We start from the raw sequence: 26680 nt of genomic DNA on the forward strand, positions 1-26680 counted from the left end.
TGCATCACTTGTTTTGTGCACACTATTATTACTAGTACTATTACCATTACTATTTTCCTTTCTTTTCTGTCCTGATAAACTGTCTTTATCTCAACCCACAAGCTTTCACTTTTTTTCCTATTCTCTTCCCCATCCCACTGAGGAGGGGGCAAGGGTGAGCAAACAGCTGTGTGGTGGCTAGCTGGCTGGATTAAACCACATCTCAATATAAATAAGTAGTTTGAACTTTTAAGAGAATACAACAGCAAAAGTACAGAAATCTTACAAAGTCAATAGTGAAAATATCACTTGCAAACTGTGGAACAGTCAGGGAGGTTGGTGACCAAAATCACTGAAAAAAGACCTTGCTTTGTTATCAAATGTGAAAATAATACAAAGTATTATATAAGGAAAGGAGCATGAGAAGTACAGGCTTTGTTATAAAGCTTAACAAAAACACATGAGAAGTCTTTATGCACAATTTAAATTTTCAGTGAAACTTTGCCTTGTTTTCCTACAAAAGGTGTAAACCTGCAACAGCAGAAACTACCGAGTGCATGGCATCAGTGAACCAAAGCCATTGACCTAGTTCAGTTTCACTCCATTGTATTCTGTCATGTTCACCAATATTCTCCACTTTTTCCATCAATACCAAAACCACTTCTGTAATAACAGCTATTTTACTCTTCATTTCACATCTGTGATGGAGTAAAACATGCTGCTTACACTTAAGACTTAATGGCAAAGTTCCTGTTAGCATTCCATCTCCTCATTTCAAGTCCCCAGTTACACAATATTCCATACATTTACAGACTCCTACTGTTACCTTGGAAGTCTCTGCATTGGCTCAGTAAATGCTATTGGACAACAACATAATAAAAATAAAACCTAGTGAGCAATTTTCCTTTTTCAAGTTAATGTTCAAAAATGTTACTAGCAATGCAGTTAAGGAAGATTATGTAGATAGTGGTCATCTTGTATTTTATGCATTGAATAGTTTCCCTGGTATGTGATAACTTGCTGCAGTAAGATGAAGTTATTTTATTCAAGAAAAAAATCAGGCCAGGCAACTTTAAATTCTTTTTTCAATGTAGATAAGACAGTTGCCGTCCACTGGAATTGAAGAGAAGGAATTGCTTCTGTTAATGCAAGTCTGCCATTCATGGTCGATTTACAATGTAAGTTACCTGAGCTAAGATATCTGAACAGAAAGAAAACCTCAAATCTTCAAGATCCACACCAGAAGGGCAATGCTGCTCTGAAACAGAATGCAAATTAAATCTCAGCTTTTCCAGTAATTTCACCATAACACCATGAAAAAGACAGTTTAAACACACAGCTAACAGCGCAGTGGTGGCTAACAATGAACTGAGGCTGCTTCAAGTCAATTTTTCTTCTGCAGCAGGAACTGCAGGAGGAATACAGAGATGAATGTTTGTCACATATATATACCTCCAAATGTGCTTACGAAATAAGATCCTCCGACTGCATCGTTTCAGTTGCCAATGTTTTCCAAATCCTGAAGACAGCATCCTGAAAAAGTATTTTATTCACTCAGCCTCCCAGGGGAGACAACGTAAGAAACACAGAACTTGCCAACAGTATCAGACAACAGAACAGTTTCATGTTAAGTCAACAAGGGGAATGAGAAACAGGTTGGAGTATGGAGGACTACGACTGAAAAGACAATTTTAATAGCATCTCTCTTTAAAATAAGGTTTTATATACACATCATACACATTGAACAATTTTATGTTGCAAGGGTTACAGGTAAGATGATTCTTTTTCACAGCTGTTTATAAAAACACTGAATGTTCTGGTGACTTGAATTTCAGACCTAAAATAAGATAAAGCTCATCCGTATATAGGTGTTTACATATGGTAAACTACAACAGAACACCCAGTGTTTTGTCATTTAAAATTTTCAAAAGAAAAAACTGATTTTTTTCCCCCAACCACAGATATAACAGTCTATTTAAACAAAATATTCAGTTGATGTTTTATTATGCTGTCATTTCCTTGCCTTCCATAAACCCACCACTCTTTTTTTATTAATATCTTAGCCTGCAAGGTTTATATATCAGATGATAAAACAGATTCAGTGGTTGTACAGACCTGTGTATTTTGGGAATCTGAAAGAACTTTCAAAGCACTGAGCACTAAAATACAAACCACACAAATCATTATTTGGTCTGTTATTTTTTCAAACATTGTAAATATACAGCAGTGTAATAAGAAGTTCAGTTTAGGTGGCACATCCAAAAGCAGCAGGTCACTATCATGCTCCTGGGGAAGATGCAGATTTTATCCAGTCGGGATCCGATTGTAACCAAGTAACTGTAAATCCCACAGTTCCATGCTGTATAGAAGAGCTCTAGTTTCTTGCCAAGTTTACTTTCCTATTTGGACCGGAAGTCATCTCCCTAACAATACTTCGATTTTATTTAAATCATTTCTTATCACAGTAATCTTCCAGAAGCAAAGATGATCTTCTAAAAGACAGCAGCTTTCAATTTATAAGTTTATGTTCCTTATACTTTCCAAGACCTCATCGTGGAACCAACTTTCAGTAAACACACTACAGTTTTGCAAAGCCTCAAAAAGACGCTTGTAGTCTTCTGGGTACAAATTACCTGTTTCAACATCTGTTGGAATTTCTAGTGCTTTCAGTAATTGGCCACTATTGTCCAAGCTCCATGAACTGAAACAAACAAACAAACAAATCATAATGGAGCATTTCTCCCTGTGAAGAAACAGTATCTGAAGGTCAATTTCATCCTTTCACAGCTTCCGCAAGTTAACAACTTCTCCCTATGACACAAGTTATTTTCAATCATACTACAAACAGAAAAACTTCTACTAAGAAGCCATGCAAATACCAAATAATGCCCCCAGCACACACACAGAGAATATCAAACCACCTAACCCACCCCATTAGAGGGTTAGCTCCCTCGGTTCACTCCCCCAGCTGCACAACAATAGACATTCCTGTCCTAGACAATAGACAAACCCCTACTCCAGCTGTCAGCAACCGACATTACTGCATAAAAGGGGGTTGCTCTTCAGTTCCTGGGGAATTAAAGCCAAGGTCACCTTCAGGAGGATGACTGAGTACAGCATGAGGTAGCGTGGTTTAAACCTCCCAGGTATTTTCTTCTATATATAAACAGATCTATAAACTGTCTCCACATTCACATCACTGCTATGAAAACTGGGCCTTTTATAAATGTGCATACGCATTAACTATTTCCCAGACAAGAAAAGGGGATATAAATATACAAAAGATGCACATTAGATGCCTTCAAGGTTAGCTCCACTTCCTGGCTAAAAGATCGAGTGAAGACTAGATAAACCACTGAGCTTTAAGAAAGAAATCCATTAAGGCTCTCTGCACGGGATTCTTTTTGTGTGTGTCCCATCTCCTTACATCCCCCCCACCTCCTCTCTGGAAATTAGCATCCATTAACCCCTATCAATAAATGAGAAATATGTTAATTATTTTCATCAACAACTTGAAGCCAATACTTCAGAGAGTACAAACACTTCACATTTATGGGAACAGAAATCTAGTGATCGTACTACCAAGTGAGTAGCTCCAATGTCATATCAAAGGAATAAATAATTAAAGAGAGCTGCGTAATTGGTAAATAAGTCCGAAGTCTAATTTTTGAATGCAGTAACAGAAAGCCACGTGAGGACATCCCCACTCAACCTTCAGTAACCTTCAGCTATTTTCATTAGCACTGCTTTGATGTTTCTTATAATCCAAAACTCTTCTGCAGCTTTTTAATTTTTATATCTGCAAAGACTCGGTGACTTTATTGTTATGTCTAAACTGAGTAAAAATTTCTTGCAGGTACACAAGCTCACCTCCATTAGGTATGCAGTAAATGTCTGTAATTCCAAAGTTTACGTACTTGCCTACCTTCCTGCCAAACCTCAACTTTTTATCCTGTATGAATGAAGTCCAGGTACCCAAAATATTGTACTTGGGCTGAAAAAATGAAGTCTTCTTTTCTACACATAGGTAACTCAAAAAGATGCTGAATTTCATCTAAAATATATACTGCTCTGAGAAAGTATTTGAGCATTTTCCCTATATTTCTTTAGGAAACGTATAAAAACTTGAAACACTTCCATACTTACTTTAATCTATCAGTAAGTCTAGATTTGCGTTTAGCAAGACACTGCTTCACCATGAAAATGAAGGTAGCTGAATTTGTGGGCTTCAAGCCTTCTGAAAATAGATCTCGCTGGGGAGTCAGTCGTACCAAACATAAATGGTCATTCGGCAGCCACTGCAAGAAAAACAAAATAAGTCATTGAAAATTAGTCATTTTTAAGACACTGCCTGTCTTTTTCTAAGAGAAAGCATTTCATCTGGGCCAGCAGTAACACTTCTTAGAGTTTTAGAAGGTAAAAAGATAATGACATTGGAAGCGGAAGCTATAAAATTTTGTTATGTAACTAAGATAGCTTTACCTTTTTTTTTTTTAAACAGGAGAGGAAATAGGAAATCAAGCAGATACACTATGACATAATTTTTATTTTTTAAGATTGTGTTTTCTTAGTTGAAATAGACAATACAGGCTTTGAGATCCACACTTTCAACACTTAACTAGCACACAGAATATGCATTGGACATGTGAACAACCACTTTGATCCACTTTGATCAAAACCAGCAGCATACTGACTATGTTGTTAACCATGGTAACAGTCTTTGTATTCAAGCAGGTAGATGTGACCCTGACATTAATTTTAAATAAGATTTTACCTGTTCACATGTCCTCATGATATTTATTTACTGTATTTTTTTCTCATCATATAGACACTAGTTTATCTCAGTTTCTAAGATTGCAGCAATCCTTCACCCTCTTCACCTTCTACATGCTGCCCATGAGTTTTAATTAGAACATTTAAAAAAAATGTACTATTCACAGCCAAAAGATACATGTGTGAACACTGTTATAAAGTTATTTTTAATCTTTAATTAAAGGGGCTTAGCTGCATCTCTGAAAGAAGAAAATGATCTTACCATGCTCTTTGAAACTGCCAGTCCCTTGTTTTTCAAATTAGTTACAAAGGATGACCAGGGCTCCTATGAGAAGAAGCAAACATTACAGAAATGAAGTGCTTTGTTAGAATTTAGAAAAACATTTACCATCAATCCTATCAAATTCAAAGCATACTCCATTCTAAACTTTGTTTTAAAACCATGTAAATACATTAGAAATATATATATATATATATATATATATAAAATTCAAGTAATATACACACAAAGGCAAGACTGAAAATGCTATTTAGCCATGCTCCTGACAAAGTATCTGAGTAGCACTGCTAAAATTATTTATAATCAAATAGCTTTTGCATATATTACCATGCATAACTGGGACTGCTCATTGGTTTCAAATTGAAAATTTGAACCAAAGCTAAAAACTGGAAAGAAACACCTGACAATAAGACCTGCTGTACTGAGTCTGAATAGAAGTCTCACAAGCCCAACAACTTGACTCCAGAAGCAGCTACAAGCAGATGCAGTGCAGGCAGTGCATGACCAGGCCATGCCTATATAATTGTTCCTTGAGCATCATCGTATTCTTCAACCTCATAATATTTAGAAATGTCCTCTCTATACCTCATGTTACAAGCCATTTGGAGGACAACAGATAATGAAACTTACGATTTTAGATCAGCATAGCATTTAAACTATGAAAGAAGCTCCTAGAAAAAATAGGGCACAAACAAACAAAATCTTAAAAGAGTAAAGCAAGTGGAAGCTAATGAACAATTTCAAAAAACTTTTTAAAACTAAACAGTAGCGCATTTGACAAGATGATTCTTGACTAGCATGAGAAGTAGGGTTGCTTTGCAAGTAGAAGCACCAAAACTGAAAAAGTGTTTCTACTGAAAATTGCTCAGGCAGGTGAAAGCACACATGATGCCAAAACACAGAGGACAAAAAGAGCAGACTCTGACAGACTGGAAGAGCAGCCTAAATCTCACACAACACCTAGCAAGACAGAAAAGAATTGTCCATATCCAAAAGTTTTCAGTAGTGCTCCACTAATGTCAACATCAAATTACCTTCCAATTTGATTACAATACAAAACCAGTACAAACCCTTTTGTATATGCACATTTATAGCATGAGACCGTGTCATTTGGTACAACAAACTTACCATATGCAGTAGCTGAATTTCACATCCTACTTGGCAAAGCACAGAAAGTGCTTGATAAGCCCTCGATTCCCCAGGCTTTGCTGTTAATACCTAACAAAATGGCAAAGCAGAAACATCACTGTTGAAAAAAACACAACTGCTTCTTTATCTAAGAAAATCCTTATAAACTTAACAGGTGGTAAGAAATTCATAGTTAAGTCTGAAATTCCAAGACTAAGTTACATTACACCCCCAGTTTCTGTGATTTTAGTATGCTTGTTAGAAAATGCAATTAGAAGACATTATGGCAATCTAAGTATTGTTTTGCAGCGATCATTTGGATAACTGAACTGCGTAGGAATTTTCGGCTTACACTTTCAGGCCCCTTTTAAGGCAGAGAGGAGTTTCACATGGAAGAGAAAGAGTGATCACATTTTGTTTTAAAACTAACGTGGGCAGAGTTCATAGCCCGAGTTCTTCCCCACTAATAAGAGAATATTCCCAGTACAACACACAGAGTAAGCCAACCATCTCCCTGAACATTAAGCACCTTCCAGTCATCCTCCTGATGTTACAATATTACACATTAGTGCAAGAAAACAAAACAAAAAAAAAAGAAACCCACCCCCCCACAGTTATGTGCAAACAGGGCAAAGAAGTCACAAAATGAAGATTTTACTTATCATAGATTTAGGAATCAACAGTGCCCACTAAGAAAGAGTCCCAATTACTTTTACTTCGGTACACAATACTCATTTAAGAGGATTCACAATAAACACAGAAACGTTAATTAAAAATTACACTGACTGCACTAAAATGACTATGCTGCCCTCTCTTTGTTCAAATGTCTAGCCAGTAAAAATGTAACAAGCAGACATTCCAGTGGTATCCAGCCTATCATTTTGCAAGAGAACATACTTAGACTTTAATTTTTTCCAGTAGGGTGACAGAACACAGCTTGTGTTGGCGCACCTGGAAGTCTTTCCTTACCTTGAGTAACTCAAGGTTAGTGCCTTTACGAATCTCAGTTCAAAAAAAAAAAAAAAAAAAAAAGGAAGGTAGCCTTGAACTAGAAGTACAATTCTAAAAGTTTGAGACAGCACAAATTAGGATCATGTAATCCAGAAAGCTACTCTGCCCCTCAGCATACAGAACTTTAATAAAAAGGTGTGTACTTTACTCATACTTTGTCTCAATTTTTTTCAGAACTGCACGCAAAGCTTGCTCAAGTGGAGAAGTGCATAAAACCGAGCATGCTATTTAGCAACCGAATATTCTTCAAGAGAACTCGTCAATTCCCTCTTCACTGTCCCGCAATTAGGAACCAATTTTGTTGCAAAAGCATGTTACAGAATTTAAGCACCTCAGAAGTTATAAGATTTTAAAATTCTGTCAAAAAAAAAAAAAAAAAAAAAAATCACTAGCAAAAAGACTAACTCCACAATATAACTGTTTGGGTGTACTGTGAAGCACTACTTATTCTCTACTACCTTCAAAATCTCTTGCACATACCTTGTACTCTTTTTCACTTATAAAGATGTTGAGCTCTACTCTTCCATATCTGAATATGGAACTGCATTCATACAGGATAAAAAGTAGCCTCCAAAGTGTGTTCCTTTCCTTTTTTTGTGGCAAGATTCCAAAAACTTTCACAGGTACATCTGTTTCAATAGTGTGCAAAAGTAACTTTAAAATTTTGCAATATGTACTGGAAAATCTCATTAATGCTAACATCTAGTTTACAAAGAAATAAAAAAAAAAAGTCAGCTCATTTTATTCAAGAATGAATAAAATTCAAGCTTTATTCAAAGCTAAGCCTTGTTTGCATTAGACTAAGCCTTTATTACAATAAGCAAACAGCTGAGATTTCATATTGCCATTTTTTGGAGCTATTACCAAAGATTTTTCCAAACCGCCCATGCAGCCTTCAAATGTGTTTGTAACGTGTGCAATCTCATACGCGTACCTGCTCTCCAAGGAACTGCTGCTACACCCATGGCTTCAAAAAGCTTGTCAGAACACACAGCAGGCGGTTTCACTGTTCCAGTGACCAAAGGATCCAGTCTGAAGAAGTCACCATAAATCACCTTTAATTGTCCATCCAGGCTGTTCTCTAAGGACTGAACCAAATTAAGTTTCAGTTGAAGAATGCAGTAAACTGCCTTACAAAACACTCAACCAAGACATGAAGTTGTTCAAGCACTAGAAAAAGTCAGATTTCAGAATTGGGTCTTATAACTGACAGGAAAAATAACTTCCTTTATTATGCAAGGCATTTCTGTGCTGCTTGGCTGGAGCTTTAAACCTCTCCCCATACTAGTAGTATGTTCTGCAGTGTTTTGAAAAAAATAAAAAAATATATATTTAACTGAGCAAATCACTACATTTAGTAATTTCCAACTGAAATTCTTCATATACACAGCAAATGAGAAACTTAGGCACAAAACATGCCTTTTATGCACATTTCGAAAGAGGTTAGAGTCTTAAGCTCCTAATCTCTGCTTTACTGTAACACCTTCCTTCCGTGCAGATTCTAAGCCTCTGTCTGACAACCTCTGAAAGCACACAATATTAAGGTGAACACAAGAATTAACACCTGTCGGTCTTCATATTGCCAGCCAGGCACAAGACAATAGATTAACTAATACCATGAGACAATAAGAATAACCAAGAGAATCTTTACAGGTTTTTGGAAGCTACACGTGGACTTCCTGCCTAAACATACACAATTACAATGACTCTGCTTAATACTAGCCTCAAAAATTTATATATGAAACTATGAACTTGAATTTGCACATACTCAAGATGTCAAATTAATTGGTAATAAAATAGTCAGACTGTTGCTGACTGTTCAGCGTAAAACCAAACAATGCTTACTATTATTAAGCATTATTTCAGATGTTGTAAGTAACAATGACTGGCTAATTCCTTTTTGATCCCACAGTTAATTATGTATTTCATAATTATTGTCTCATTTCCCTCATAATTAAATTTTAGAAACATGCTACCAAACCAAAAGCGTACCTGTAAGTTTGGAAGGAAAGCTGAGTGACTTTCTAGAGCTACCACTCTAACACCTGCATTGAGTAGAGTCCGCGTCAAGATTCCAGGCCCTGTAAAGGGGGGGGGGGGGGGGGGGGGGGGGGGGGAATACATATTTTTAAAACCACTTTCCCTTGAGTGATTTTTCCAGCGCAACAGTTGGGGTATAGCACTTCCATTCAGGAGGTAACTCATGTCACTTATTTCAAAACAACGGTTTGAAAACAAATTTACACAGTGTCCCTTTGATTAGTGAGTGAATTGCACTAAGCACAGTGTTACAGTTTCATGCAGAGGACCATTAGATTTATCTCAAATACCTTCCCTGCTTCTTCTTCTGCCAAATGAAACAGACTTTGGAACCTTACATTACCCACATTACCCCTGCGGGTAGAACACCCTCCATGGAGAGTGGCATACAAACATTAAGCAATTACGAGCGGCAGCTGTCTAAAGGGCCCGCAATCCCTCGGCCTGCCGTTAGTGGCAGCGACCAAGTTCGCCTCCAAACCCCAGCGCCCCTCACCGCCGGCGGCCCCGCCGACCCCGCAAGGTCACGGCGCGGCGGGGCGGGGCGGGCCGGGAGCCTTCTTACCGGGGCCGCACTCCAGCACGACGGGCTGGGGGCCGCGCGCAGCCCAGAGGCAGCGCTGCACGGTGCGGGCCAGCCGCGGGCAGGCGATGAAGCGGCGGAGCGGCCCGCCCGCCCGCCGGGCCTCCTGCACCAGTCGCTCCGCCTCCGCCGCCTCCGGCACCCGCAGCCCGGGGCTCGGCCACCGCCCCGCGACCCCCCGGCCCGGCGGCGGCCGCGGGCAGCCCAGCAGCGGCCGCAGCCCCGCCGCCAGGAGCCGGCCGCAGCCCGGCGGGGCCCGCGCCGGCCGCATGGCGCCGCGCCGCTGCCCAGCGCCGGCCGCGCCGTCTCCTTAGCAACGGCCGGCGTCACTTCCGCCTCGGCACGGCGCCTCTCTAGCGCTCTTCCGCCCTGGCGGCGGCGGGGCTGGAGGTCCCTCTCTATGGTGCCAGCCCCGCAGCGGCGCCCGGCGCACCGAGCCCCCCCCCCCCCCCCGCGTCCACCCCGGTACCCGCCGCGTCCCCGCGCCGTGCCCGCGCCATGCCCGCACCTCCCCGCGCCTCCCCGCTGCCCTCGGCGGGTGCCTGAGCCGCGACGGAGCCCAGGTGAGTGCCGGGGCTCGCTCCCGGCGGCAGGAGCAGGAGCAGGAGCAGGAGGCGTCCTCCCGCTGCTCCCCGCCGGCACCGGGCGCTGCCCCTGCCCCTGCCCCCGGTACCGCCGCGGCGCCCCCATAGCGGGGCTGGCAGGGAGCCGGGCTCCCCCTCGCTGCCCCGTGCCGTAGGGGAGGTGGGCAGGGTGCTGGGGTAGAGCTCGGTCCGTTTTTAAGCCGGACTTCGCGTTTTTAATAGCTTTTTTTTTTTTTTTTTTTTTTTTTTTCTTCCCTTCTCTCGCTAATTAGGCTGTTAATTCGGTAATTTGTAGGTCTCTCGGCACATCAAAAGGAGCTCGGTTTTCCTAGGTGAGGTGTTGGGTAATGCCCTAATTCAGCATCCCGTACTGAAGTCCGTGCTGTGGCCACAGACATCTTAGGCACAGTCGCTATATCACCGCCTTGTATTCCATAAACTGTAAGGATAAGCAAAGAATTTTAGAAAATGTTGTTCTAAGAGGAGGTCTTGTTGCACTCTACAGCTGCCTGAAAGGAGCTTGCAGTGAGGAGAGGGTCGGTCCCTTTTATCTCAAGTGATGAGACACAAGGAAAGGGTCTCAAGTTGTGCCGGGGAAGTTTAGGTTGGATATCAGGAAGAATGTCTTCACCAAAAAGGTGGCCAAGCATCAGAACAAGCTGCCCAGGGAGGTGGTGGAGTGGCCATCCCTGGAGGTATTTAAGAGAGGAGTGGATGCGGTGCTTAGGGACATGGCTTGGTGACAGAACTTGGTAGTGTTGGGTGAGGGCTGGGCTTGATGATCCTGAAGGTCTTCCCCAGCCTGGATGATTCTGTGATTCTCAAGCTTTCAGGATTTTAGGGTCATCACTGCATGGGCTGTTCAGAGTAACTGAGATTATTCTCAAGAACGTTTGCTAAGTAAGACCCAGAGCTGTGCCCTGACACTCTTCATACACTAGAAATGATGTGTGTTTTTTATTTGCATTTTCATATTATATTTTTTAACTTCAGCATAGGACTTGCCTACATTGAACTTTAGATCTATATAGATCTATCTATTTATAGGATACATTTATGACTCTCTAATTTATTTATTTTTCTTTCCCCCTAATGAAGGAGCCTACCCTATATTCATATACCGAATTTTGCACGCGTAAGGGACTACCTGACTACCTCTTTCTGACCTGGTTGTTATCCGTGTTGAAACCTTAGGAAAATGGTAAGATTTGTATGTTTTTCATTTAGAAATTACAATGCAGAAAATTGTTTAATCCAGTAATGTATATCCCAGGGATGTTTGAACAGTCAACTTGGGGCTATTTATAAGCTAACAGCTGATCACATGGCATATATTTTCTAATCCGGCTATTATCACAAACAAATATTTGAACTTACAGTCTTACCTTGTATAGGCATGTCTTTGCAATTTAAGTTCCTTGTTGGGTGCTCTGAAGTTGTTGTTTCCTTCTCATTACTGTTTTTTGAAACAGAGAAGAAATCAGAAGGATTCTAGCCTGTGCTTAAACCGAAAGAGCTCATTGCTTGTATGGGTTAAGAAGATCAATAAAGGGATGCTTTTCTTCTCAACATTTCTAAATATCTTTTGCATTTACTTTTCATTTTGTTCCGTGTAAAGCTTATTTTTTAAATTAATTTTGAAGAGTTAGTCTTGTAGTATTATCCACTTAATAACAGGAAATTTTAACAAGCATTTCTGAAGGGGAAAATTGTCATAGTATATACATCTTGATCTCCATTTTTGAAACTGTACGCCCATACTTCATTTTCTGTACAAATTCAATAGAATTTCTGTCTTGCACATAAATGAAAGGTACGTGAATAGAAATTTTCAAGATCTTAATTTTTCTTGTCTTGGTGGTGATACTTGTCATTAGATGCTCCTCTTTGGCTCAGAATACAGATCAAGTTTGCTAGTATTGTTTTAGAAACTCTTTATATTTGTGTTTTATTCACCATATCGTATTTGCATTTCCAATTGCATCATTGGAAAATTTGATCTTAAAATCTACTGTCAATGTTGATTGTTCCTTACTTAAATTATGCATATATTGAAAAGCTCACCTGTTACCAAACAGTGCCTCTGGTGCTAATTTTAAAGAAAGGCCTGCAATAGAACTGATGTTCAGAAAATAAGGTGGAAGAATCCCTTAAATACGTTATCTTCAATAGTATGAAAAGGAAGTAACTTGCTGTATGGTTGAATTGACAGAAGCCATTCTGTGCCTTGCTGAGATGCAGAATGTCACAGAGTCACTGTTTGCACTTGAGTTTTATTCAGTGTATTTCATTAATCTTGTTGTAATACTATGGATGGTGACCAAGGAGAAGAGCTATAAGAGATTTCCTCAAAAGCTCTGTAAGTGTTTACACTCAGAAGGTGGCAAAATATGATCAAAAGTTTGGAAGTATTCCTGTAAGAAGATTTTTTTTTTTAAATCATTGAGTAGCCTCATTGTTTTGTCCTATTCCCCTGTTACACTGTCCCTCTGTTGCAAGCCCACATAAGCACACAATAGAAGTCCCAAGGGCTAAAGTAGCTTTTAATCCTGTGCCACAATCTGATTTGAGATGCAGAGTAGTTACAACCCTGTGGTTGTATCAGAAATCTTCCTGCTAAATGAAAATCATTCTTTATAATGAGGTCAGTAAATTGCATTTAGACCCATTGTGCTCTATAAACCTTGACTTATTTCTATTTTATGTGTAATCTGTTGATGGTGAAAAACAGCTAGGCTCTTGGATTTGGGGGATTTGTTGTTTTGTTTTGTTTTTTTTTTGGTGTTTGGCTAAACTATTAGTAGTAAGGAAAGCAGTAGTCCAAGGTTCCTTGGAAGCCTGCCTGCTCCATATGACAGTGTAGCTTCCAGCCTAGTATTAGCAACACTTAAAACCTTATTAATAGGAAATTATTGTCTTTTAAAAATGCCCTAGATCAAATGTGCAGATCACTGGAGAGCGCCAGTTAAGTGAAGCTATTAAGTGCTGTGTTCTTTGAGGTCATTTCTGAGCACTAGGTGTATGCTCATGTATGTGACCATAAGCTTATTTGAAAAAACTTTGTTAAGCCACTCTTCCTTTGCATTCTTTTCTGCTGTAATAACATTCTATTTAATACTAAACTGTTTTCATACCAGGTGCAGTTTGATTTTCCAGCCTGTCAAACAGCGCAGCAAAGTTCACAGCTAACAACAGAGCCATTCAGCACAAAAATAAACGTTTAAAATGAGCTGATGGCTTGAATTCTGGCCCTGCAGATGTTAATAGCAGTGTCCCCATCTTATTTTGCCTTATAATGAACACTAAGCAGCAATATTTTTTAACATTTTCAGAGGAGAAGCAAGGGTTCTGTGGTGTGAAGACTGTTGCATAAGCTGTGTATTGTAAAGCGTTTTGGCAGGGGTACAACCTTCTCACTCTGTGCTATATCTGTCTGTGTATACAGCGAAACTCAGTCCCTAGGGCTATCAATCTGGCATCTTTCAGCAGCAGTAAAAGTACTGCAAATATTTTTTTGTGCGCATGCAAAAAAGTGCTATTAAAACCTTTGTAGACAGCAGTAAAACATTCCAATAAGCGTGTCTTCTGTTTACTTCTCTCAGAATTCCTCTTCATTGAATTTTGATACATACACATCAGCACATTCTGCACACTCTCAGATTCACTCACCCCTGTTTGTGTGTGTATGTGTATGTTTTCGTAAGTCTATTTTGAATACTCCGGCAATGCAGTCTTGCTCAAGGGTTTTTCATGTTAACATCTTTTTCATTCTTTTTCTAAACTTATTTATCTTCTTATTGTTTAACTGTGATGTCTTTGAAAATACATTGCTGACTTACAAGGGGAGTGTAGAGGATGAATGGTGTTATTGTCAAGTATTTCTGTATACAAACTTCGGTGGGTTACACGTTTGATTTTGTTAGGAATAGAGTTGCCTAGGAACATGAAGTTTTTTTCTGTGGTTGTTCCAATAAGCTGTGCCCTCTCTCCAAACTGGATGGCTAATGTGTAACCTTGCAATCTGAGTTTTAACACTGCTTTTCTCTGTCTGTGGATTAGGTTTTATGGTTTGTTTGTGTGTGTGTGTTTTGTTTTGTTTTGTTTTTTTAAATATTATACTACTGGGCAAATAAATAGAGATTAATTCAAAATAACTTTGGGATTATAAATAAGTAAATGAATAATCTGGATATTTATCTTTGCAATATCAGCATCTGTTAGGAAGATTTTTAAGCTCACTTGAGGAATATGTCATTGAAACAATGTTGAAATTGGTAATGTACGTTTTGGGGGTTCTGTCCTACTGACTGAAACACAGAATTTTAGAATCATATGCTCCCAGTCTTAAAATGAGAGCATGGTGGTCTATTATTTTAGACCAACATTAATAAGTAAGGGCATCACAGTTCTGGTGTTTGTTTGTTAATTGTGTTTCAGTCACTTACATCAAAATAAACGTATTGGAGGACACCTGTCCTGCAACTTACAAGTTTGTAAGTTGTTCAGTAATATTTTGCCATCTCTTTTCATTTGTGTATTTATAAAAGAAAGTGACATTCACATTGTAAAGCTTACACATTTGATCCCAGCAAGATTTTATTACTGCTGGCATATAAAATTACCCTTACTCCATTGTTGTGGCGGTTGCTAAGTTTCATATCTGGATTTCTGTTTTCTCAAGAGTGACTATTAAAAATCTTTTAGTGCTGAAACGTGACATCATTAGTACAAGGATGAAATAGCAATCACACAATGCCTCTGTCGATTGTAACTCTCTTCCTGTCATGGTACCATATAAACTATCTGGGTTTGGTTTTTAAATGAAATGAGTTTTTGTCTTCTTACAGTACTGATGCTATGTTTTATTAATATTTGTGTCATTTGTGACTTTCTAATGGAAATACATGTGTTTGTTTTTTTTTTTTTTTAATGGAAACTGCTACTTAAAACAGTCTTGATAACTAGTATTTTCTGAAAAAGTGATTTAAAACAAATTTCTGACTGTTGACATATTGATATATTACAAACTTGCATCCAAATTGTAATAGAAAAGTTGAAAGCTGTGTGTTTCAGAAAACCTCTCCAAGATCTATTAATCAAAAGCATGTGCAAATTATTAGAGATGGCTCATATAGCCAGCATCTATTTACACAATTAGAGCTGAATTGAGTTAACTTAATAACTTCCCCTTGGAAAGGGGAGGACCCAAGCAGCCATCAAGGCTAAATTCATCACTGAGCTAGGTGGTTGCAGCTTCATTAATTTCAATCAAGTTACACCAGCAAGTGATTTTGGGGGGCTATGATTTGTTTAACATATGCTTCAAGTTAATACGTGGTCAAGTTCTCATGTGTGCATTTAAGGGCAAGAAATTTGAGTGTTAAATGTGTTTTGTATCTCTTTACCATACTTATGCCCTTTACTACAATACCTACTTTACAATCTTTTTAAATGTATTAATCTTTGCTATACCCCTGTGAAATAAATCAGTAATTTCCAGTTCAGAAATGCATTAAAGAGAATGTAGGAGTGTGACCAGCTCATGTGAGAGGTTCGGAGCAAAGAAAGGGTTCAATCTCACTTGCTCCTATCTGATGCTGAACTATGCGGCAGCTGAACCATCCTTCCTCTCTCAAATAGAAAACAGACTGATGCAACAGTTTGTTAGAGCTGCTGGGTGTTCTTAGCTTCTAATGACGAGAGTTATTGAAGATCTTACAATTAGCTCTGATCTTAATTAGCCTTCAGTTGGGCCTGCAGGTTTGATAACAAAGAAGCCACAAGCACGTAACACTCGCAGACAAGACTTGTTTCACAGATTTTATGGACAAGTTTTCCATTCTGTTTGTGGTTGTTTTTGGCCTTGATGTGATTTAGGACCTAATTAAATATTTTAACCATGCCAATTATCTTGATGTTGATCAGGGCTATAAAACTTGCTTATTCCTCAGGTGAAAATTATGGAATTTAACTTCAGCATGAAATTCAACTCACAAAAGGTCTTGAACACTTTGCTTCCTGAGATGGGCAATTTTTAGGTAATAACCCAGTTCTTCTTGCAGCTCTATTTTGAAGGACTGTATTCTGTATTCTGTCATTTCTGCCTTTTTGTGTATGTTTAAAGTTGTTACCTGAGAAAGTGGGACAGTTAGATCTCCGTGTGATTATTTTTTTTTTTTTTTTTGGCTACCTTTTCTGAGGTGTTACGGTGTAGCAGCTTTCTCAGGTCCTGGTAAAGCAAAGATTTAGGTAAGAGCAAGTTGAGTTGGTCAGTTCTCAGAAAGTTAGATTGTGGTTTTGTTTGATTTTCACCAAAAAAAAAAAAAAAAAAGTACCCATCCACCCATCCTAGAAAGATCTTAGGATAACTCTTAGTTGGCCTTTTGCTAGGTAACCAAAACTTCTTGTTCAGAACTGTTTGATAGAAAACGCTGGTTGGTGCTTGTTATGCAGGTATGTGTGAGGCTCTCTGTGTTTGTGTTTGCTTCTTTTTCGGCTAGTACTGTATTTATAACGAGTTTTTCTCATAGATGAGAAAGATACACGAACTTGCCTAGTGGGAAGTTTAATTTTTTTAAGCTTGGTAATCAAATCTGTGCACATATTCGGAAGTGTAACAGCAATCTGGGAGTTCTTCAACTAGAAGGAGAATACAAAAATGAAAAAAGGCAAATTACTTCTGCTCATAAGGCTTCAAAGGAGATCAATTTATCCTAAGGCAGGAGCAGTTACATATAGGTTACTTCTGACCAGTGTTTTACCAGGTGCTGCAGTGATGAGGGTTCTCCATCCTCCTACCACAGTCTGTTCACCACCTTACGTCCCCTACCTGAGATATGTTTGGGTATTTTGCTGCAGAGAAGCTAAAAAAATTAACCCATCAAATGATGAGGTCCCATTTTGTTCTCATACCATTCAGCGTACACAAGCGTGAAGTTTGTCCTAGCTTGGAACCTGAAACTTTTCAGAGACCTACAAGGCTGATCACTGCATTTTGAGTGCTGAACGAGAGCTTGTTTGTATGAAATTTTCATCTAAACTGTCGTATGTTCTAATAACAGATATTATTTGTTCCCAGACAAACCTCTTGTGTTTGGCTGGTGTCTGAACCATGTTTTTATAGTAATGGTAAATGTGGAAGAGTAGATTATGCCTGGCAGCGTATGTTTATCATTGTTTACGAAAGCTGTGAATAAGCAGAATGATTGGGGAGCTTCGCAGTTGAAAATAGCATGTGGAACTTCCTCTCAAAACCTCACCATTCCTGCTGTTTATAAATGTAAGAGATCGTCATGCTGCTAAATGCCACTGTCACTTGAGAAATACCACTTCAGTGTCGGAAAGTGCCAAATCACCAAGCTGTTCATGCTCAGATGTTTTGTAAATTCAGTGTAATTAGATAAACCACTCCTGCTTCTGTATCTCTTGGAGGTACCAGACTTAACGTGTCTGAAGAGAGAGACCTCCTGAACCATGTGTCTGACGTGGAAGCAGAAAACATGTAGGAAGATTTATTTTTTTTTTCGTCTAGTACATTATTTCAAAGCAGGACGCTGGGCAAACTGAACAGGCAGAAGGACATTAATGAGATTCTCTCATAGTGAGGCTGTCCAGTAATGGGATTGTACATAAGACTGCCTTGTGAAGCAATAAACTGCTACCGAGTCCGTGCTCACAGCATGGCAGGTTTTTTCTGCAGGGACGTCAGGCTGGGAAACAGAAGTGTGTCCGGATTTGTTCCCCTCCTTTAGGACAGCAGGATTCTTACCATTATGTGTTGCACATAAAACAAGTGCAGAGCAGGATTCTGCTAGCTGGAAGTGGTCTGGCTTTATGAGACGATTACAGCTGAATGAAATGCCTACCCTCGTTGTCTGCTGTCTCTTTCCATCTGCAGCAAATCGTGTGATGGTCAAGTACATTTCTAGCATCTGATACGTCCCCTGTTATTCTTGGCTGTGATGAAATGAGGACACTCTGAAGCCATCTGGTGATAATATTCCACATTTCTTCAGGGATGTCTTGGGTTCCAGATCAATGGAAAAAGCCAGCAGTAGTAGAGAAATTGCTCTTGCACTTTCTCAAAAGAACTAGTTACTCTGTTGTCTAGAGTTTTTCCATCATTGCACCTTCATTTTGGAAGTAAATGTAATTGTTCGTTAAATAAGACCAATGATCTTTCTCTTATGCAGAAATTAAGTTGCAATAATAACAATTTGCAGTGCACATTTTCATTTTGAAAGGCCGTTATAGTTTTCACATTGCTTTGTATTTATTTAAAAATATGAAATGAGATACTGATATTTAAATGTCCTGTAATGTATCTTCACTCTGGCTATCAGAAAGATCATCAGATTTGTTTTTTCTTCAAAGAAATATGCATGTAAGGTTTTGTCATTCTTCAAATTATCCAGTTTCAGTTCTTTTCTTTTTTTCTTTTTCTATCTAGCAACAAAAGCCACAACTCCCTAATATGTGTATAATATGTATTGTTTAAAAAAAAAATCCTGTTTCCTCTTAACAGTATCAGCACTTTTTTTTTCTAGGACTAGTTGTCCTAGATGATGTTTATATTAAAAATACTAAATATATATAAAAGGGGCAAAAGTCACACAACATTTAAAAAAAAAAAAAAAAAAAAAAGTTCCCTTAATCCTAGGTGCTATTTACTTTTTACCAGTCTTTAAAATTAAAAGTTGCCAAATTTCTTCTTTAAAAAGGTGGCAATTCCACATCTCTTGACAGCTGGCTCATTCATTTGGCAACCTTTTCTAGGCTGAGCAACTGTTACCACATGCAGCACTGTTCCTTCCCCTCTCAAACTCTTACCTTTCTAGGTTCTTGTTTGTGTACATTGTGTGTGTGTGTTGTGCACAAAAGAAAAATACGCATCTGTAATTGATTAGTGTCTGGTAGGGTGCAATGAATCCTCCTGTGCCTTTAACACCTGTTATATTATCTCAGGAATATCTGTGAGATATTTGAGATCAGTAAATAAAGTACTATGCAATACATTCAGTAAGCATTCACAAAAACCATTAGCTTTTCAGGATGGAGGAGCTGAATTTCTATGTGAGGCTTTTTTTCTTTTTTTTTTTTTTTTTTTTTTTTTTTTTCATTAATGCCCTTTTCAAATTTTGGCTGTGCCGGGTCAGGAAAGATCCTAGTTAAAGATCCTGGTTCTTTATTTTTTTCAGTGTTCAATCCCAACAGCTTTGTTTAAGGTAACGTTTCCTTAGTAAGGACTGATGGAAGAAAATCACTGTATGCACATACAAAAACAAGCAACTAAAAAAGTTGTTGAAATTATATGAACTACATGAAAGAAAACACTGAAGAGCATGGACTTTTTAAAATTGATACTGATTTACTTCAAGTAGAAGTGAGTGTCAGGGTACTTCTATAACATACGTGCTGTCTGTATTCAAACAAACCCAACTAATTTTTTCAGTTCAGACTTCCTTTTAGCCACTTGGCAAGTATTTTCCATCCTATTTTTATTTGTACTATAATCACCATGATTTTATATGCCAGTTGCATTAATCTGTGTGGCAATTGAAACTGAAGCACTTCCATTCATCATCTCGTTTTAATTCAGGTCTGCACAATTCTGCTCAGTGTTGGCTTTTATGTCAATTTTGGACAAATAGCGAAGGGAGGAAGGATGTGCCTGGGAAGAAGCAAATGTGTTTTTTTTTTTTTTCTTCATATATTTTTGCATACAATTCATTTCAATGGCAAAAGAGTAAATAGAATAACTGCATGAGAGTGGTGTTTTAAATATAGCTCAAATCACTAGTGGGCTTAATTCCAGTTTTGTTTATAAATAAGTGTTTCTAGTTGTGTTTTGTAGGCAGAGCTCAAGTTCATTCTCACTGGATTTAGCTGTGCTTCTGTGACTTCCTGGTGTCTTGGCAGTGTCAAAAGGATTAACCGCAATATTGAAAACATGGAGGGGAGGGGGGCAGCAGGGAGGGAAAATCCTGTTAAAATATCAAGAGCAAGACATTCTAAATTCTTTGAACTAGCTCTTTAGGGATTTTCATCCTCTGAGTCACAAGGGTTGTAGAAAGGAGTAGATTTAAAGGCTACCTTTGTTTGGAGAAATACTTAATTTCAGACTGTAAGCCAGGAAAAGTTTATCAGGATGAGCTGCAAAGGCTCTCCAGCCTCTCAGCTACAGAGAGACTATCATTATAGCCATGTATATTGTGTTGAAAGGAAATGACTTAATATTTTCTATCAAAAAGTTAGCTTCCTCTATATAAAATGCCACTTGTCAAAAGCATCTTTTCCTCATTTTGCACAATCTAATAGGAAACATCTTGTTCAAATGCATTCAGTTCTCTGTTTTCCATGTGTTAGCTCTTGGAAGGATAAGCTGTTGTCTACTGATAGGAGCAAAAGAGCAGTGGTAGGACATCCTGGTTTTTAATTATTGCTGTAAAAGCTAATTCCTCATTGGCTTTGGGCAATTCGATTTATCCTGTTTTATCTGAAGTGCCATTTAATCCTTGAGCTGGGAAGGGCAGCAATAGTTAGTATTTCATCTGCTGGGATGAGTAAGAAGTAAACCTTTAATGTGGTATTTGGGATTTTTTTCAACAATTTAGAACAGTTACCATCTATGAATTGTTACTGTTGTATTGGTGTCTGTAAAGAATATATTCTAGTTCTGATTCTTGTGGTCTGTCCTCCTGTTAACTTTTCATTTCATGTTTAACTCTCCTTGAAGGCAAGGAGCTAGAATAAGGAGCATCCTTCTAATGAACAGATAGGTTCTGCAGAACCATCTCCTCTTGAGATCCCTTATTTGTCTTATGCTCAAGAAAAGCCATTTCTCTTGTTTGGTTGCCAGACACAATTTACGTCTTTCCCACTTTGTACAATTCATTAGTCTTCTAGACTGACTGTTTTTTTAAGGTGCGTGTATGCTAAAGGACAGGCAGTAGTTCTTAGCTGGACTGGTATGGCTGGAAATGGCTAACAAGTCCTTCGGGTAGCAAGCAGAAACTGCGTTGTCCTGCGTTTGCTTCTGCATTGCCCAGCTGGCTATGGCTCATCATCTCCATGTCCTTACTGGGAACTCCTAAAACATCCTGCTTAGAGACCCCCGGGCACCTGGCACACCGTCTCTGTAACTCTCCAGAAGTTACAGTCCTTTACAGAGCACGCGTGGGTTGCAGTGGTATCTGAGGGCAGGGTAAGCTGCCGGTGTCTCGCCACTCCTGTAGAACCAGTAGAGCAGTGCTTGGTGGAGTGACCCAGGAACACCCGAGTGGAGAAGTAAACTCGTGCTGCTAAGGGGCAGACTACCCAAGTGATGTGTTTGCGCTTCCTTGCACCTGTTAGCTTGGCAAAATTGACGTTGCGGTAAGGATAGCACTTTATAAATAAACTTTTCAGGAATAGTAGCAGAAATAATTTTAGGACAAGTATAAAGGGCAGTCATGGAGAGTGACTAAAGCCTGTGAGCCCTCTCTGAAGCAGTGATGAAAGAGAGGTGGACAATTAGGAAGAGTTAATGCTGGAAACTCTGCTGGCTGTGTGCCCAACAGCTAGCCACATAGATGGCTAACAGCAGTTGCAGTAGCCAGAGTGCGTGTGGGCACGGATAGCTTCTCTGCTGGCGTCTCCACCTCTGCAGTCCTGTGCCCTTCCCTTTTGTTCCCTGCAAAACCTACAAATGGACGAAAGTTGAAGAAAATTTTAGAATTGACACCTTCTTTCCATTTCCTTAGATCAGCTCTGCATACACATCTGGCTTCAGAACAGTGTCTGAGTGAATCGTTGGTGAAAGGAACATAAGAGTCATACCTTTTTTCCCCCTCAGAATTAGTGAATTTGATTTTTAATATGAACATTTTAATTAACAATTATTGTATGCCTTGTACAAAAAGCAGATACAGGAGTTTTTGCTTCATGATGTGGCCTGTATCTTATTAATGATCCCACCACTCACAGCCACAGAATCGTAGGATGGGTAAGGTTGGAAGGGATCTCTGGAGATTTTCTAGTCCATCCCCCATCCTGACTTAAAGCAAGGTCAGATGGAGTGGGTTGCTCAGGACTGTGTGCAGCTGGGTTTTGAATATCTCCAAGAATGGCAGCTCTACAGCCTGTTCTGGGCAGCTGTTCCAGTTCTCAGTTGTACATACAGGTGAAGCTTCTCTTTGTGTTCAAAAAGTGTTCCTTATACATAGCTTGTGTCCATCTTGTCCTTTCATTAGATACCACTGAGAAGAAACTGACTCGTCTTTACTTCCTCCTGTCATATTTACATATGTTGATAAAATCTCCCCTGAGCCTTCAGGCTGAACAGTCACAGCTCCCTCAGCCTCACTTCCTCTGATGGATATTCCAGTCCCTTAATCATCTCTTTGACCCTGTCCTGGAGTTGCTTCAGTACATCCTTATATTTCTTCCATAGGGCCCTGAACTGTACCCAGCACTCCAGGTTTGTCTCACTAGCACTAAGTAGGGAGGAAGGATCACCTCCCTTGACCTGCTCGTCCTAATGTGGCCCAAGATGCCATTGGCCTCCTTTGCCATGAATGCACGTTGTTGGTTCATGGTCCATTGCTGCCCACCAGAAGCCCTGGTGCCATTTCTGTGGGGCTGCTTTCCAGCGGGGCGGCCCTTGGTCTGTATCAGCACATGGGGCTATTCCTTCCCAGGTGCAGGACTTTGCATTTTCCTTTGCTGAAGTGCATGGAGTTCCTGTCAGCCCATTCCCTCCAGCATGTTGAGGTCCGTGTGAATGGCAGCACAACCCTCTGGTGTATCATCCGCAAGCTTACCACCAGTTGACTTGTCACCCAGGTCATTAATGAAGTTAATGAATAGTACTTAATGAATAGTCATTAAAGGATAGTACTGGCCTCACTGTCAACTCCTGAGGATACACGGCTCGTGACAGGCCTCCAGCTGAACTTTATTTGGCTGATCACAGCCCTCAGGGCTCACCCATCCAGCCAGTGTTGAGTTCACTTCACTGTTTATGTAGCCCATACTTTGAATGCTTGTCTATAAGGGAGTTACACGAGACAGTGTCAAAAGCGTTACTAAAGTCAAGGTAAACACCATACACCGTTCTCTCCTCAGCCACTGAACCAGTCATGTCATTGGAGGCTATTAAGTTGGTTATGTGCTATTTACCTGTCATAAATCCATACTGAGTACTCTCAGTGACCTTCTTGTCCTTCACGTGTTTGAAAATGGTTTCCGGGATTACTTGCTACGTCATCTTCCAGGGACTGAGGTGAGGGCAAGCAGCCTGTAGCTCCGTGAATCCTCCTTCTAGTCCTTCTCTAAGATGAGTAAAATTTTCTTCCTTCCAGTCCTTTTAGCAACTGTAAAGGTTGTATAGGAATGCTTATCCTCTAAGGTATCTTTTCATTTTTCTGCAATTTGAATTATTCTAGCAAGTAAAATGAAATGGTATCTCACATATCTAGTAAGCATGCATTTCAGTTATATCAATTGTATGTATTGGGGAAGAAAACCAAGGAAAGTTTGGTGAAACAGGTTTCCTAAAATGCCTTTTCCTTTGAAGGAAAGGGTAGGAAGCTGCCTTAGGAAGCTTGTCAAAGCTCTTCTGCAATATAAGAGTGCTTGCCGTTTTTTGGATTTCCTATTTAAAATATGTGAGATGAATCTAATTAGATGTATGTAATGGAATTATATTTCATCTATATAGTTGCTAAGTTAAACCAGCAGTAGTGCTGCGCTTCCAAAAGCTGAGGAAAGCAACAAACACAATTACAGTCCTCTGTTAGGTTCCACATAACTCTGCTACTAAGTCTTATCCTTTTTTCCTGTAAGTATGTGCTTAATTGCAGCATTGATTAGAGCTGCATGTTCACTAAAAGGGAAAATTGACCCCCATTGAGAGTAGGTGGTGGATTAGAATCATAGAATCATAGAATATCCTGAGTTGGAAGGGACCCTTAAGGATCATCAAGTCCAACTCTTGACACCGCACAGGTCTACCCAAAAGTTCAGACCATGTGCCTAAGTGCACAGTCCAATCTCTTCTTAAATTCAGACAGGCTTGGTGCAGTGACCACTTCCCTGGGGAGCCTGTTCCAGTGTGCAACCACCCTCTCTGTGAAGAACCCCCTCCTGACGTCCAGCCTAAATTTCCCCTGCCTCAGCTTAACCCCGTTCCCGCGGGTCCTGTCACTAGTGTTAATGGAGAAAAGGTCTCCTGCCTCTTGACAACCCCTTACGAGGAAGTTGTAGACTGTGATGAGGTCTCCCCTCAGCCTCCTCTTCTCCAGGCTGAACAGGCCCAGTGCCCTCAGCCGTTCTTCGTACGTCTTCCCCTCCAGGCCTTTCACCATCTTCGTAGCCCTCCTTGGACACTTTCCAACAGTTTCATGTCCTTTTTATACTGTGGTGCCCAGAACTGCACACAGTACTCGAGGTAAGGCCGCACCAGCGCAGAGTAGAGCGGGACAATCACCTCCCTCGACCTACTAGCGATGCCGTGCTTGATGCACCCCAGGATACGATTGGCCCTCCTGGCTGCCAGGGCACACTGCTGGCTCATATTCAACTTGCTGTCTACCACGACCCCCAGATCCCTCTCTTCTAGGCTGCTCTCCAGCGTCTCATCGCCCAGTCTGTACATGCAGCCAGGGTTTCCCCGTCCCAGGTGCAGGACCCGGCACTTGCTCTTATTGAACTTCATGCGGTTGGTGATCGCCCAGCTCTCCAACCTGTCCAGATCCCTCTGCGAGGCCTTTACGCCCTCATTTGAGTCCACAACTCCTCCAAGTTTGGTGTCATCAGCAAACTTGCTCAAAATACCCTCTATTCCTACATCCAGATCGTTTATAAAAATATTGAAAAGTACCGGCCCTAAAATGGAGCCTTGAGGGACCCCACTGGTGACCGCCCGCCAGCCTGACACAGCCCCATTTACCATAACCCTTTGGGCCCTGCCCGTTAGCCAATTGCTCACCCATCGTATGATGTTTTTATTTAGCTGTATGGTGGACATTTTGTCCAGTAGGATCCTATGGGAAACCGTGTCAAAAGCCTTGCTGAAGTCCAAAAAAATCACATCAGCTGGTTTCCCTTGGTCCACCATACGGGTGATCTTATCATAAAAGGAAATCAGGTTAGTTAGGCAGGACCTACCCTTCACAAACCCATGCTGGCTGGGACCAATGACTGCTTTGTCCCCCAGGTGCGCCTCAATAAGTCCGAGAACCAACTTCTCCATGATTTTACCAGGCACTGACGTGAGACTGACAGGCCTGTAATTGCTAGGGTCTTCTTTCTGACCCTTCTTGAAAATTGGCACAACATTTGCCAGCTTCCAGTCTACCGGGACCTCTCCAAATTCCCAGGATCGTTGAAAAATAATTGATAGAGGTTCCGCGATGACATCCGCCAGCTCTTTCAGCACCCGGGGATGAATCCCATCCGGACCCATGGACTTGTAGGGATCCAGGTGGAGTAGCAAATCCCGCACACGTTCAGGGTCAATTGGGAGTTTGTCATCCCCACCGTCCCGGTCCTCCAGCTCAGGGCACCCTGGGTCCCGAAGCCCATCATCGGCATTGAAGACAGAGGAAAAGAAGGCGTTAAGCATCTCTGCTTTGCCTACGTCATCGTCTGTGAGGAGACCTTCCCTATCAAGGAGCGGCCCTATGTATTCTTTAGTTCTCCTTTTTCCATTTACATATCTAAAAAAACCCTTTTTATTTTCTCTCACAGACACAGCCAGCTTCAACTCTAGCTGTGCTTTGGCCACTCGAACTTTCTCCCTACAAACACGAACAGCATCCCTGTATTCTTTCCATGACGCCTGGCCCTCCTTCCAGTAGCGAAACACTCTCTGTTTCCGCCTAATCTCCATTAGAACGTTCCTGGTCAGCCACGCCGGCCTCCTGCCCCGCCTGCCTGACTTGCGATATTTTGGAATTGCCTTATCTTGTGCTTCTAGGAGGCATCGCTTAAAGAGTGACCAGCACTGGTGGACATCAAGGCCTTCAAGAGCAGTTTCCCAGGGGACCTTACTGACTAGTTCCCTGAGCAGCCTGAAGTCCGCTTTCCCCATATCTAGGGATGAGGTTTTGGTGGCACTTTTCCTTCTGTCACCATAAATTTTGAACTCAACCACTTCATGGTCGCTATGACCGAGGCGGCCACCAATCACCACATCTCCCACCAGACCCTCTCTGTTTTCTAGCAACAGGTCTAGGAGGGCACCTTTCCTAGTTGGCTCCATTAGCACCTGTACCAAGAAGTTATCATCTAGGTGCTTCATGAACCTCCTGGACTTGCTCG

At 40.5% G+C, this 26680-nt stretch overlaps 2 protein-coding genes across 2 annotated transcripts in view; one reads left to right on the top strand and one right to left on the bottom strand.

Moving 5' to 3' along the window:
* Nucleotides 1-1510: 1510 nt before the first annotated feature.
* Nucleotides 1511-10065, bottom strand: TFB2M (transcription factor B2, mitochondrial). The gene is made up of 8 exons (XM_032185115.1): nt 9777-10065; nt 9164-9252; nt 8106-8259; nt 7652-7800; nt 6161-6250; nt 5015-5077; nt 4126-4277; nt 1511-2680 (listed from the first exon to the last, which is right to left on the bottom strand). The coding sequence occupies exons 1-8, from the start codon at nt 10063-10065 to the stop codon at nt 2494-2496; spliced, it is 1173 nt and encodes a 390-aa protein (XP_032041006.1). The 3' UTR covers nt 1511-2493.
* Nucleotides 10066-10302: 237 nt separating this feature from the next.
* Nucleotides 10303-26680, top strand: part of CNST (consortin, connexin sorting protein) — a 54757-nt gene continuing 38379 nt past the window's right edge. Inside the window, exons 1-2 of the mRNA XM_032184798.1 lie at nt 10303-10357; nt 11477-11579. The gene's annotated coding sequence lies outside the window, so the exon portion shown is untranslated. The remainder of the gene's footprint in view (nt 10358-11476; nt 11580-26680) is intronic.

This window comes from Aythya fuligula, chromosome 3 (genome assembly GCF_009819795.1).
Source record: "Aythya fuligula isolate bAytFul2 chromosome 3, bAytFul2.pri, whole genome shotgun sequence".
NCBI classification, from domain to species: domain Eukaryota; kingdom Metazoa; phylum Chordata; class Aves; order Anseriformes; family Anatidae; genus Aythya; species Aythya fuligula.